Source organism: Oculina patagonica, chromosome 4 (genome assembly GCF_052425735.1).
Source record: "Oculina patagonica isolate OP01 chromosome 4, crgOcupat, whole genome shotgun sequence".
NCBI classification, from domain to species: domain Eukaryota; kingdom Metazoa; phylum Cnidaria; class Anthozoa; order Scleractinia; family Oculinidae; genus Oculina; species Oculina patagonica.
In genome coordinates this window covers 22170790-22184904 of record NC_135761.1, presented here as the reverse complement: position 1 = coordinate 22184904, position 14115 = coordinate 22170790, and the positions used below count along the sequence as shown (strand labels likewise).

At 38.9% G+C, this 14115-nt stretch overlaps 2 protein-coding genes across 2 annotated transcripts; both read left to right on the top strand.

Annotated features, from left to right (window-relative positions):
• The first annotated feature begins 7165 nt into the window (after positions 1–7165).
• On the top strand, positions 7166–10042 carry LOC144648247 (uncharacterized). Its single transcript, XM_078507866.1, has 2 exons — positions 7166–8841; positions 8953–10042. The coding sequence occupies exons 1-2, from the start codon at positions 7166–7168 to the stop codon at positions 10040–10042; spliced, it is 2766 nt and encodes a 921-aa protein (XP_078363992.1).
• A 1180-nt stretch (positions 10043–11222) lies between these two features.
• Positions 11223–13109, top strand: LOC144648246 (uncharacterized). The gene is made up of 4 exons (XM_078507865.1): positions 11223–11254; positions 12324–12415; positions 12660–12959; positions 13102–13109. The coding sequence occupies exons 1-4, from the start codon at positions 11223–11225 to the stop codon at positions 13107–13109; spliced, it is 432 nt and encodes a 143-aa protein (XP_078363991.1).
• The last annotated feature ends 1006 nt before the right edge of the window (positions 13110–14115 follow it).

Below are 14115 nucleotides of genomic sequence, written 5' to 3'. Positions count from 1 at the left end.
ATTCAGTTTAACGGTAAAAAAACCCTGTTTTTGGAGGAATTTAGCACTGAAAGGGTTTTAAATACCTTCGTTGCCGTGGGTTTATTTGTTTGGGCTTGAGTTGATTATTTTCCTAAGTAAGCTTTAAAAAGAATTTCACAGTTCGGCACACTCGCAAGCTTTGACGTGGCCCACTCGATTTTTTCTGTAGTGTATTTCAGATATTCAGTACAGATCGGTACATTTTTTCCATTTTTGTTTATTTTTGGGTTTTATTTACTTCGTTGTGTTTTCTACGTTATAAAGCTATTACCTTGAGGTTTCCTTCAACTTGAAATTTAGTTGAAAAATTATTAAACTTAATTGTTTTCAGCTTTATGTTCCGTTCGCTGGAACATAGCGAATTATCATTAGATTAAGAGTTTTTTTTAGGCCTGTTTAAATGGAAGGCAGGTACCCCGGCTTACCGAGTTACCCAGCCAACTGAGTTACCCTGGGTGAGCCAACTTTTCATAAACGCATTGAAGGGTTTACATGCTAGACGGAAACCCGCCTTGCCGGGGCACTTTGTCTACTTGCCCGGAGCAATTCGTGGACTAATGAAGACCAGAGACCATTGGCGCAGGAAGGCTAAGAAGACTAACGATCCCATGGCTTGGTCAGCTTACAAAAACTTCAGGCGTGAGGTGAAACGGGAGATACGAATCGCTGAGCGAGAATTTGTTAAGGACCAGATACAGAAAAATCCAGACAACACCAACAGCATCTGGAAGGCCATTCGCCTCTGCCTTCCCAACAAATCACCTTCTCGGAGAACTTTTAGCAGAGACGAAAAATCTGTTGCCGACGAATTTAACAAATTCTTCGTCTCAGTTGGTCAAAATCCCATAAACAAAGTTAAATCGTTGGCTAATGAATGCAACTTTGAACTCAATACCCATTGTCCGAACAGTTTTCAGCATCAGTCACGAAAACCTAATATCAAAGTTGCTGTACGTTGGTGCCTCTTATCCCTGTCTACAATGGTTCTGCAGCTACTTAAGTGACAGACAACAAGTTGTACCTATAACTGAATTCTACTTCATCCGAGCCCCTGAGTGTGCAGAGATTCCAACCCTTTTTGAAGGAAAAAAGGGAGTATTTTTAGCGCTGAAGGTGTGCGCTTCTAGGGGAGTCTGGAAGCATGTTCCACCGGGAAATTTTGCAAATTTACGTTCTCTCAAGTGCCATTTCCGGCATTTTGACATCATTTCTGAGTTATTCTATAAGGTCTTTATTCTTTTCACAAACATTTTTGGTACTTTTCTTTACTTTTGCTACACTCAGATCGCAAAAATTAAAGTGGTAAAAATTAGCAATTTTTCTCTTGTTTTCAGAATTTCATGATAAATCGGGAGAATCTGATATAAATCGGGAGATCGGGAGAGCGGGAGGCAACGCATCAAATCGGGAGGGTTGGAATCTCTGCAGTGTGACGAGTCAGAGGCTACTTTGTATTGCGCATTTTAAAAACATGAGTGGGCTAAAAAATCTGTAAGCCCGGGCCTACGGGCCTATAGACTAGCTACGCCCCCGAATGATTATCCTAATTCGCAAAGTAACAAATAAAAATTTCAATTTGGCGGCCAAAGACTGTTAAATTTCGATTGAATTCCCTCAAAAATGGACGCAGTAAATTTCTAAGAGCTTGCACCTCAAAGTAAAATTTTTTGCTCTCACATAGCGTCCTCGAAGTTGTAAAACCCAGAATCGCAAGACCCCTGAGCTGTTATCCTTCACTCGTTCTTAGCTCGTGAATTTTCAGTTCGGTGTTTCATGTCACACGAGATCAAAGATTATTATGGCTCCTGGTTGAACCGATTAGATCACTATTCACGTGGTTGCCCAACCGCCATGTTGCTACGTCACACTATTGTCTGGCGCGGTTGACGAATCACAGTGGACATCAGTGGACATTGTTCCGTACTGTCCATGTCAGCGGTTCCCCTTGGAAAGGCTCGGAGGGCCTGCTCGTTCGCTCTCGTTCGCTGGATTCCTGTATTTACACCATGTGGACGCGTGAAGCCGTTCCAAAGCGTTCTTCTTTTGGAAATGGCGCTTTTCTTGGTCTATTTAATGGACGTTTGGCTCATTTCTGGCTAATAATACAGTCTAAGGCAAGACAAAAGCTCACATACAGCTGAGTTCTTCTGCAAGATGTTCCACGAGTCGACGTAAAGTGGTCAGTGCTCACAGCTGTTACTCAGTGAGGGATACTTATGTAAGGTAACATTCGACTGTTGTTGTTATAATCCATGAAGAACAGAACGAGTCAGATATAAGCAATATATTCCGTGTAATCGTCATTTTAACGAGCCGCTGGCAGTGCGCGCGTGAAAGGTGTGATATCTTTCCATGTGAGATAAGGCTACAGGGAGCCCAGACAAACTGTTTGTGTATAGACTGTACACATTTACATTTTAACAAATTAACAAATTTGTGCTGAATAATAAATATAACTGCTGACTGGTTAGCTCAGAAGAATTAAGCGGTTATCGATCATCATGCCAAAAGCTGCTCAATTCCAAACAACTAAACCTTCAAATTGAAAGTTGTTGCCGAGGCAGAGGCCGTCCAGAACAACGACAAAATTGCCAGAGAATACTTGATAATTGGCCACATACAGTATTTAGTGATTAAAAAACTTGTCTGGAGTGGTTTGTTTTAGCAGAGAATTGCCTCGAAATCACACACGTGGACTAACTTTTAGTTGAATATTCGTGCTCGTCAATTCATTCAGTAATTTTGCCGTTTAAACGGTGCTTGTCCTTCTTTAAGTCTTTTCGGGAGTTAAATTTGTCTATAATGTACCTTAACTCGCTATGAAACTTCAGCAGCCGTTATGTTAACTTCGCTTGAAGCTCACTTTTTAAGATTGTCGTTGAATCCTTTTTTCGACGTTTTTGCTTGTTTACAAGTTAAAATGGTAGAATAGGGGTTATGTGGACAAGATTTGGAACCACATATTTGTAAACTCTCAAGGGACTTTTTTAATTTCTCAAGGGACTGTTTTAATTTCTCAAGAGATTACTTTCAGCTGTGGGTGATCACTTGCGATCTCGTGGAAAAAACGTGACTTGTCACATTTACAAACGTTATATAACAATATTAAAAGTGACATGTCAGCTTTCTTATCTCAACGCACGTGTGTCTGAAAGGCGATCTATAAAAAGCGTCGCACAAACAATGGATTGCGTAACTAAAACACGAATAAATAATCACTAGCACTTACATCGTTTAAAAATTACAAACGTCAAAAAAAAAAAACCATACCAAAAAACTCGCTCTTTTCAGGGTTGGAAATTAGCGCTCGCCCACTCGCCCAGGCGAGTGTGAAAACTGTCGGGCGAGTACAAATCACGGATCACTCGCCCAGTTTGGCGAGTACGATTTTCATATCCAGATTATAGTTTTCAAAATAAGCGTCCACTGATCCACGAAACTCTGCAAGATTGCTTTTCCTGCCTCTTTTTCTGTACAATTTCGACACTTTGCTTGCAACATACAGGAATTTGGGAAGATGTATCAAATTGAAAACTGCGTATCAACTTTTGAAGTAAGCATGCTCATGGTTAAATTGTAAAGTAAGGTCTTTTTTGGCGATTTTTCATTCAAGAATTAGATTGCAGTCTGTATCATGATCGACCACCACTCTGTGGCACAATGAGTATTGAACGTGATTAAAATTGTTAGAGACTGGGCGAGAGAAAATTTATCTGGGCGAGCACAATTTTAAGGTCACTCGCCCAGATGGCGAGTGCTCCGAAATTTTAGTTTCCAACCCTGCTTTTCAAAGATATTATTGAAGTTAAAACAAATGCAAGAGATGGGGGCTTCTTTTAGCTTAGGAGCGGTTAAAAATTAGGCCAAATTTGGTCGCTACATGCATCATCAGCCTAGGTTGTTAGGGATGAGACCTCGCGTTGAGCCGTTGACAGCAATGTTGCATGAATCGGCTTTACAACATGCGATCGTATCTACGCAGTTCGAGTGGAATTTCAGTCAAAGACAGCAAAATTCTTTCGTATTTCATCTTCAAATATAATTCGAAAGCATTCACTGTATATATGGCTTTTGTTTTATCCTGGGTCTTGATATCCGACCCTCGCAGAGCCTAGACAAAACGCAGCTTGAGTGTAACGATTTGTTTACGCCGCAATTATATGCGCAATGTTTTCTCCGACAGTAGTCGGAAATATCCGTATTTTTTTCGTGCTTTTTCGTGGAGCAATCGTAACGATACGGCCTTAACCACATTGAACAGCGGTCTACCTATCACAATTCAAATATGGCGTCGCAAAAACAAAGCGTCGAACGCATATTTTGCTGTTTCATTTGGTAATTTCGCTGCTGTAATCGACTGCCTCGAATGGTCCTTGCAATTTTAAAGTATAGAATTGTTAGATCTCGGTGAAATTTGCACTGTTTATTTGTGTTAAGGAATATGTGTATAAATACCCGGCGCGGACGAGCCATTTTTGACAAAATTACAGTATATGGCTGCATTTCCGCGAAGATAGGAAATTGTTAAACTAAACTACAAAGAAACTGTAATGATAAGTTCGAAGAACAATGCACAGGATAAACCTTAGACTCATACTTCATGCAAAAACGTCGATATCTCGAAGAGACTTTGATTTTCAATTTAAAACTTTTTTTACAAATTTTAACAAAACTGAATTGCAAAAGAAACGATGTAAGAAATTGATGAATTTTAAGACATTGGGTCGGCTGAACTTGGATGGATGCAAATGTGGTTGTGACAAAGTAACGAGTTGTGAATCAGTTTGCTTAATATGTCCCCAAACAGTATTTGAAAGAAAAAAGCATCCCATGGACTCATTTGTAATATTGTTAGACTATCGGGCGCTGATGGAGGTTGGGGGGTTTATATTTATCTCAACGTGGACAGTCCAACTAACTACTTCAGTCCATTTGGTCTCACGATATTTTGTTGTGTGATTCTTTTCTGCTAGAAACACGCTCTGCCAAGTCCGCAGATGGTAACATATCGTTCTTTTCGGACAGGATTTCGATTTATCGATGAAAAAGCAGCAATAATCTCAGCTGAAGTAGTGAATTTCACTGTGTATCAACAAAATCTTAAGTGTAAACTGATCAGTCGAACCACTAACTACGTCATTTGAGCCAAATTTGTGTCCAGTCTCTGGACCAGCTGTTTTGTCTTACCGAGGGCACTTAAGGTGGCAAAAAGTGTGATTTCTCTCGATCTCTTTGACATTATCCCTTTTTTAGCTATTGAGAAAGTAGACATAATAAGCTACCAAAAAACGCAAAAAAATATTTTAACTTCATGGCCACTTTAAACTAGTTTGAGTTTATTTCTCTAAGATTATGGTAATAACTCAGAAACAAACAAAAATACAGATCACATTGCATTAAGTTATGCAGTCCTTTATAATGTTCTCCAATATGCTCAGCCTTTGAGTGTTTTGTAGTTTGTTTCATTAAATTTTGAAGATCAGTATTGGCAGACAGCATGTTCAACCATGAGAGGAAGAACAGAATTTCTTTTCAACAAAGCTACTGAGCGACGTGAAATTTGTTGTCCCGCTATGGAATATTGGCAGTGATCATCAAACCATGTTTTTTTAAAACTGATTTGGACAATAAACTTTAGTCACGCAGTGACGTCATTTGTCCGTCTGTACTCTAATAGATAACAGGAATCAAACAATCACAATGAAAGCAGTAGTCCAGTTCTGAAACACGACTGCACGCCCGTTGCTCTATTAAGGGACAATGATTCATATTTGTGGCTTAAAAGTACATCAAATTGTTCTTAAACAATTAGACTACTCGCCCTCATTTTCTATGAGCGATAGGCCACCTGTCTACATCTTGTTGACTGTTCGCTTATTGAAAGCCCGGGCTTTCAGTCTAATTTGAACAATTCGCTATTCGTCTTTTCCTTACACGTAAGATATATAATATCTTTTCATTCTAGATTATTCCTGTGGAAGGTGAATTCAAAGTGTACGGAAGTCGACAGAAGACGTTTAAAGAAATCTTGCCAGAAATTGTCATTCCCAATTATGTTTCCCTGCAATATTTGTATGAATTAATTTGTCCAGTCTCAATAACATCATTTTAACAAAATGAAGCTGATTTTCTTGTTATTTCTTTTACTAGGGAGCTGAGTTTGCTTGAAAATGTTGAGAAAAATGTGATTAAATTACAGTACTGCTCAAAGGTACAAGTTGACAGTCCCTCGATCCTCTAGCCTCAAGACTCGATCCTTGAAACTCGAAAACTTCGAGTCTCGAGGCGAAAATTTCGAGGTTCAATATTGAGTCTCAAGTCGAGAAAAATAATGAGCTTGTCACTCGAATGATTCCTCGAGAAATACATTGCTCGATCGGGCTGCTCTCTCAAGTGTTGTACACGGTTGAAGTATAGTTATTGACTACGGTCGACGTTAACGTGTGCTTGATCGTTTAATACAGTGTATTTCAAACCGTCAGTTGAACAAAAATTTCGAAATAGCGGGAGCTCGAAACCGTCAATAGAATTCAGGGCAAATTGAACTAGAGTTTGCTGAGTTGGAGTTAGCGTGGTCCCACCAAAGCAACATGGACAAACATTGAAACATAACCTGCGATTTCACGCATACAATTGTTTGTGTTATGATTTAAGACACAAATATTAAACCTTAAGGTCGCGGGGGACACCTTAGCTCATCATAATGCATTTATTTAAAGCGTATGCACGAAGAGCAACGACTAGCATCGTAACTTTACGAAATATTCATGACTTGACATAAACAGGTTTCTGACAAAAATATGAGCGCGTGATTTGAAGTGTTCACGTGTGGCACGGAGTGTGAATATTAAAATGTTTACTCAAAAGCAACGTGATAATTGGGCTCTGAAAAAACGTCCTCGTTTCTTTGTTTTCTAAATCAACGAAATATGTGGGAACTCTTAAAAAAATTTAAAACAATATATATACCATACAACAAACCTTTGTACGTTTATTTACCACTAAAAAAATCTTCTGAAACAATGTAACTTATAGTCCATTGGATTACATGAAATATAAATAAAAATTTTAATAATTCTACAACTGACAGTAATCACAATTCAAATCTCAAAAACATCCGTACACGTGGGTTTTCTGTGAGAAAATGGCAAGGACGGCTAGAGCGAAACACTATCGCACAACTGGAGATCGTAAAAAAGTAACTCAAACTTCTGTTGCAAGAGCTGCTTTAGATCTTAAACGAATACAAAAGAAATTGGTTTCAGAAAGTAGCACTAACAGCGTTCCTGTCGAAGCAGAGAAGCAAAAGAAGAACAAGAAGAAAACAGCTCCGCGGTTAAACTTAAAAGGAAACAGGATCGTGGATTTAACCCACTTTAGTAAATCTTTACAAAAGGTTGTTAACCACTCATCAGTTTGTCCCTGTAATGGAAATCCACACATGGAGCAGGAAATTGAACGGAAGGGTTTAGCATGTGTGATTCAGTTTCGTTGCGATGAGTGCGGTATTACCTTGGGTGTTGAAACTCAACCGAAGTCCAAAGGACCAAGAGGTCAGCCAAGATTTAGCATAAATATCTCAGCAGTGTGGGGCTTTATGGCTACTGGTGGTGGGCACTCTAACATGGAAGAGATCCTTTCCCTCCTCAACATTCCGTCCCCGGATAAGAAGACCTTCACAAAAATTGAGGAGCATGTTGGAGCAGTATGGAAAGAGGCCTTAACAGCCGACATGATAGAGGCAGGAAAAGAAGAGAAACGGCTGGCAGTGGCTTCAAATAATTTGGATCAAGGAATCCCAGCGATCAACGTTGTAGTGGATGGAGGATGGTCTATGAGAAGTCACCAGCACCGGTACACTGCCAAGTCGGGCGTGGCTGTAATTATTGGAGAACGCACCAAAAAATTGTTGTATCTGGGGGTGAGAAACAAATATTGTAGCATTTGTGCGATTGCAGCCAGCAACAAAAAACCGCCACAGTCGCACAAATGTTACAAGAACTGGGATGAGTCATCCTCTTCAATGGAAAAAGACATTCTTGTGGAAGGATTTAAGCAGAGTGAGACGACGCACGGTGTTCGCTACATCGGCCTCATTGGAGATGGCGACAGCAGTGTCCACAAAGCTGTTGTCGATTCTGTTCCGGCATACGGCAGTCGTGTGAGAAAAATCGAATGTGCTAATCATGCTGTTCGGTGCTACAGAAAGTCGTTACACGATTTAGTGGAAGCTCACCCTGAGTGGAAGGGAAGAAATGGTCTTTCAAAAATGAAAATTAAAAAAATTGCGGCTGGTGCCAGGGCTGCAATAAAAATGCATTCTAAGACTGGCGATGTGGAGGCGTTGCGTCGCGATTTGCGAAACGGGCCGTACCATGTCTTTGGAGACCACAGGAAGTGCAGTGTTTCGTTTTGCAAAGCTAAGCAGGCTGTTGTAACTGGTGATTGTGACGTTTTCTCGGTGAATATAAATTCTGAAGAAAGTGAAACCAGCGTCGAAAGCTCCAGTCCGACGATGGATTTAAATGATGACTTGTCCACGTTTTGTGAAATCAGTAATCAGATTGCTGACTTGGTGAATGAGGACATTAGTGAAGAGGATGAAGAAAATTCTCGTTTGGGTGGACATTATCTAATCGACAAGCTCCCGGCTGGATTAATGAGCCAAATATTAAAAAGAGGAGACCGCATTGTTAGCCTTGCACCACAGCTTGTGAGCAACAAAACAAGTAATTCTGCCGAGACATACATGTCTATTAACGCAAAATTTAACGGAGGCAAACAAGTGAACAGAATTCAACGGGGATCGTTTGAAATAAGGTGATCATATATATTAAACGCCATTGATAATGTGCATGTGTATTATCAGCGTCCTTCCTTTGTTGCTTTTTATCTTTCTCGTGTAATGTGGTATTTTGATGTTACATTTAGATGCGCAGGAGCTGGTCTTTGCTTTCAGCACGGCGCAGGATTCCATTCGAAAGTGTGGGAGCAGTGCATAGGAGAGAAGGCCGGTCCAGTATTGGAAGCACATTGCGCTGATATTGACAAGAAAAGGACAGCGGATCGAGTAAGACAGGCATCTACCCAATCAAAGGAAACACGCAGGAAAGCTAAGAGCACTCAGGCTGGCCAGTGCAACACTAGCCAGTCAAACGATTATGGCGTTAACGCCCAACAGGCAGATATTGAGAGTCAAGAGCTAAAAAAACTTTGCGAAGAAAACGCAGAGAGAATGCAATTGTCTCAAGAACAAATCAAATCCATAGAGCATAAAACAAGAGACCAAAGCAAATGTCAACTTTGGTACGATATGCGCAAAAATCGTCTAACGGCGTCGAAATTTGGAGAAATCAGTAAGCGTCGCAAGTCCACCCCTTGCTCGAGGATCGTGAAGGATATGCTTTATCCGAAGACCTTCTCTAACGATGCCTTAAAATGGGGAAATGAACATGAAAAAACCGCAATACAGGAATACTGCAAAGCAACAGGAAATACGGTCCACCCTGCTGGACTTTTTATTTGTCAGAAGTATGGCTATCTTGGCGCCTCTCCGGACGGTATAGTCGTGCTTAAAGGTAGCCTTGTTAAAGGCCTGATCGAAGTCAAATGCCCCTATTCAGCCACAAGGAAAGGAGTAAAATACACCCCAATGGAGGCAGCTAAAAACATCAAAAACTTTCCTCTAGAGATCAAGCCAAACGGGAAGTTAGCCCTTAAAAAAAATCACGACCATTATTATCAAGTGCAAGGGCAAATGTTCATCACAGGATATGAGTGGTGTGATTATGTAGTGTGGACGCCGTCTGGAATTCACATCGAGCGTATTGCCTTCGACAATGATTTTTGGCAGGAAAAGATGTTTCCAAACCTGAAGTGGTTCTACTTCAACTGCCTCCTGCCAGAAATCGCTTCACCGAGGCATCCTCAAGGGCTGAGTATTAGAGAGCCTGTCACAGTGGAAGTACGCGATGGCAAGAGAAAAGCCAGTGGTCCCAGCCAACAAAAGAGCAAAAAATAAAAGTCGTAGACAAACATTTGTTTGTAATTTAAAATCTGTTCTAAGAGATTTTGTTTTGTTTTTAATTTTTTTCCTTCAAAAACGAGAACGTCAGTTCTGCTCCTGAAAGGGCAAGAAAACATTTGATGTTGTATCATCGATAGTTTAGACGAAAACCGTTTTTCCCCGCGAGTAAGAGATTACTGTCAATTTACTTTTTTCTTTTTATGCGCTATGATGATAAGAAAGCCATTAAATTTTGTAAAACAGTAAAATGCATTTAAATTCATAAGCAGTCATGTATTGTTTTGAAAACGCATTGTCCTTTTCTGACCTCAACATTGAAGCGTGGAATTTAATTACCATAATTACCATAATTACATCTCCTTTCATTCGTGTTTTGGTCGGAACACCTTCGGAAAGCTCAAAGTTTGGACTTTTCCGACAATTTGGTGGCAGAGAATACAGCGCGGATACAGAACTTCATGAGCTGCCACTCCAGAGAGGCAAACTAGGAATACTGTAGTGTGTCATAACAGAAGCGGAATTTTAAAAGAGCGATTTTAAAAAGAGAAAGAAAGGATTACATGTAAATTTTTGCATTTAAACCATCATAACTCCCTGGCAAACTTAAAACTAAAAAATCCGCTTCTGTTATGACACACTACAGATATTTACTGATCATATTTTAACAAGATTACAGTGTGCTGTCTTATAGTCAATCTGTAAACTCTGCCACCAAATCATGTATCTCCAAATTCGTCACTTACGAGGCTATATCACCGCCGTTAAGTCCAATCTACCAAATAAAAAATGACATTCATAATTTTTCATCATTTCTGTAGGTCTCTGTGAAATTTCAGCTTAATCGCACCCATAGCAACCGAAATATAAGCGTTTTGAAAGATGCAGGTCAGGTAAAATTTCGCTTCATGAATTTATTCATGCAGTTGGTATCCCCCGCGACCTTAAGTTCAATCTGTCATTTAGTTTTCTTTTGAAAAACGCAGTTACATGTGTATAAAAGAATCTTAATCGGATACTTGCGTGCGGCGTTGTGTTACATTTATTTACACTGGAGTTTATTCGAAAGGTTTCAAATTACTTTTGACATATGCAAATTTTGCCAACTTTTAACTACAAAATTTGTATAACTTCTCTAAAGCTGTAATTATAATTGACGCCACTATCTGTGTTATAAATGAAGACAAGTTTCATTCAAGAAGAATTAAGGTAAATTTTATGACAAATTCACCAAAAAAATTAACACGTTCGTTTCAAACTAGATGCGATGACGCGACACAAGTCTGCCTTGCCATTTGTTTATTTACGGAAGGCTTCATGGCTCCGATGTTTTTCACATGGAATGTTTCATTTGACGACTGCAGAATTTTTACAACTCAAATTTAAGAACCGGTTTTATTTACGGAAACTCTTTTCTGAATTTCAGAAGTGACTAGAAAGAGATGTCTGAAATTCAGGCTTCGGAAACTTGCTTGCGTCTGCATCAAATGCACTTGCAGTGGGATCATACTTTCAAGTGTTTTGGGTGAGCGAAAGTTTTTAGTTCGGTTTCTATCAATGAATTTCATTCTTACAACTTGTCATTCACGGTCTTTCTCAAACGGTTTTTGTCAAAACTAGCTTGTAGGCAAGCAAAATGGAATGTTTTAGTCTCCGCGAATTTATCACACTGTCAAATGTTGAGGTTTATATTTTATGCACTCATGGTGGGTGTGGAACACTTGTACATGGTGTGCAAGGAGCTTTTATTCTCCACTCCTCATGCATGATAATGTCATCAGCTAAAAATTCACCACCAAGCCTCGTTTACACAAATGATTCTCAACCTTTCTCCACTTTCGTGCAGTTTTCACACGGGTATTCTTTTCATCTTCGCTGCCTTAGGAATTCGTTCATGAAAATATTTACAAGTTTACACTTCGAAAGCAAGGCTTTGTGGTGAAACAAACCAGTCCGACATGAACATGCATAAGGGCTATTAAAATTAATTCCAGAAGAAAAAGAGTGGCAAATTTGTGTTAAGAATTGGATCTTATGTTGGTTGTTTATTGTTTTTTTGCATGCTGATTGGAACACCTTTGAGAAAACGTCATCATGCAAACGTTCATAGTATATTCAGTTACCATTGAACTTTTTTTTTTTTTGGTAGAGGGGTACGACATCACATCAACTATAAAAATAAATACAATATGTACATATGCATTGTTTGCCCAGATTTATCAAGTATTAATTCTCTTCTTAAGTACTAACTATAAGATTATCAATTGTATACGTTTAGGGTAAGATGTTGCCAAGATGCCTATCCCGGTCATCTCATATCAAAATGGGATGAATGGCAAGAGGAACACGAATCGTCTAACAAGAGACCCGGTAAATCACTGATGTACTACTAATGTTATAAATTACTTCAATCAAAATGACTTAAGTCAACCAAAATAAAACCACACCCTTTTGCTGGTGTTCTCTGCTCTGCGTCAGCTACATGTATTAACTTTGCGTTTTGATTGGCTTGCTACATTTTCTGTGGTTTTGGTCTTATTTGTAAGTGACCATATGTTTTTAGTTTATTATTATGTTGACATGACTGGTGCATCCCATTTTTAATTTCTTTCAGATATATTTCCACAACATCAATTCTTTATTATTATTGATAATTCCAATGGTGGCCAATCCTTGGAATACTTTGACTTGAAATCTATGGCTGAGGCCTGGACTGTTTTGGAACAGACCGCAGTCGGACTGGCCGTGGCTGAGAATGCCATGGAATTTGAGCACCGACATCTCCACTGGGGCACTCTGCTCATTAGCAGGACTCAAGAAAAATTCATTACGAGTACTCTGCTTGGGGAAGAAAAGGTCGTGGAAAGCAATGGGGTACGTGTGGCGATAATAGACTTCACATGGATCAAGAAAGGTAATGTAGAAATTACTCATGTAAAAAATGAAACAAAAAACAAGCATGGATTTCTTTGTACAGTGCGATTTTCGAAATTTTTTTTTCATCCATTCACTCATTATGTTATTTTTCTTAATGTTGTTTAATATTTTATCTAAAGGTTTTTAAAAATTTCTCAATCTTAAAATTTTAGCGTGGGAGTTGCGTACATACATGTGCATTGTACCCTTTATAAGTTATTTTCCAAACCTTTCCAAACAAATAATAATATAACAAAACTTAGTATAGAGACACCATATTAAATATGGTTTATGTGAATAAGGGGTACAAACCCTGTGTTACAAAAGATGTTAAAATTTAAATTCAAAGAATTACGTGTCATTGTCAGAGTAAACCAGGCAATGCCAAAAGATGGGGGTCAGCCGATTTCCCTCATATTTTCAGCATTTAAAACCTATCAGATAAGATTAAGATTGGTGGCATTTAAATGATTTTCTGCCTTTTCAATCTTGAGAAAGTGCCAAAAATCCTCATAAAAAAGGCCAAATTCTCAGTACAGGAAACAGATCTTCCTTTTGCATTTCGCGCACAAAACTTTTTCTCAAAGTAAATTAACTGGTTGTTGATGTTTTGCATGCTTAGAAAAAACTTTCCAGTTCAACTGTAATTTTTACCATATTTTCTAAACTAGGTAGGTAGCTTGTGTCTTGCCACAGAGTGAATTTGGGGGATTTTCAAATTCAATTTTTTCAAAAGTGCGATAGTTTATTTTTTATTAAAAGCCATTTTATAACAGTCCATACCCTTCTTATTCGAAAACAAGAATTTATTGATTGGCACAATAAATTCTTTCTCCACGAATTTAGTTCAAAAATGGCTCTGATCGCTCTTATGGCTATTTTCCCGCCAAAATTAAATCACACTAAAATATCACATAACATCGATACAATTATATTTTGAAACGAAATGTGACCCTATTTGGGAAAAGGGGGTTTAAGGTGATTCAAGAAAACGGCGTTTAAACGCGTTTAAACGAAAGCGTTTAAACACTGTTTTAACACGTTTAAACATGTTTTAAACGGCGTTTAAACATATTTTAAACGCGATTAAACACCCAGGTTTGCAATTAAACACCCAGAATCGAATGTGCTGCGTTTAATTCGAGAGGTCATTT

Excerpts from the sequence above, each read along its gene's own strand:
- LOC144648247 (XM_078507866.1), top strand. The coding sequence starts at position 7,166 with ATGGCAAGGACGGCTAGAGCGAAACACTATCGCACAACTGGAGATCGT. Across the intron at positions 8,842-8,952 it reads CGGGGATCGTTTGAAATAAG|ATGCGCAGGAGCTGGTCTTT; the intron begins GTGATCATATAT and ends TGTTACATTTAG.
- LOC144648246 (XM_078507865.1), top strand. The coding sequence starts at position 11,223 with ATGAAGACAAGTTTCATTCAAGAAGAATTAAG. Across the intron at positions 11,255-12,323 it reads TTCATTCAAGAAGAATTAAG|GGTAAGATGTTGCCAAGATG; the intron begins GTAAATTTTATG and ends GTATACGTTTAG. Across the intron at positions 12,416-12,659 it reads ATCGTCTAACAAGAGACCCG|ATATATTTCCACAACATCAA; the intron begins GTAAATCACTGA and ends AATTTCTTTCAG.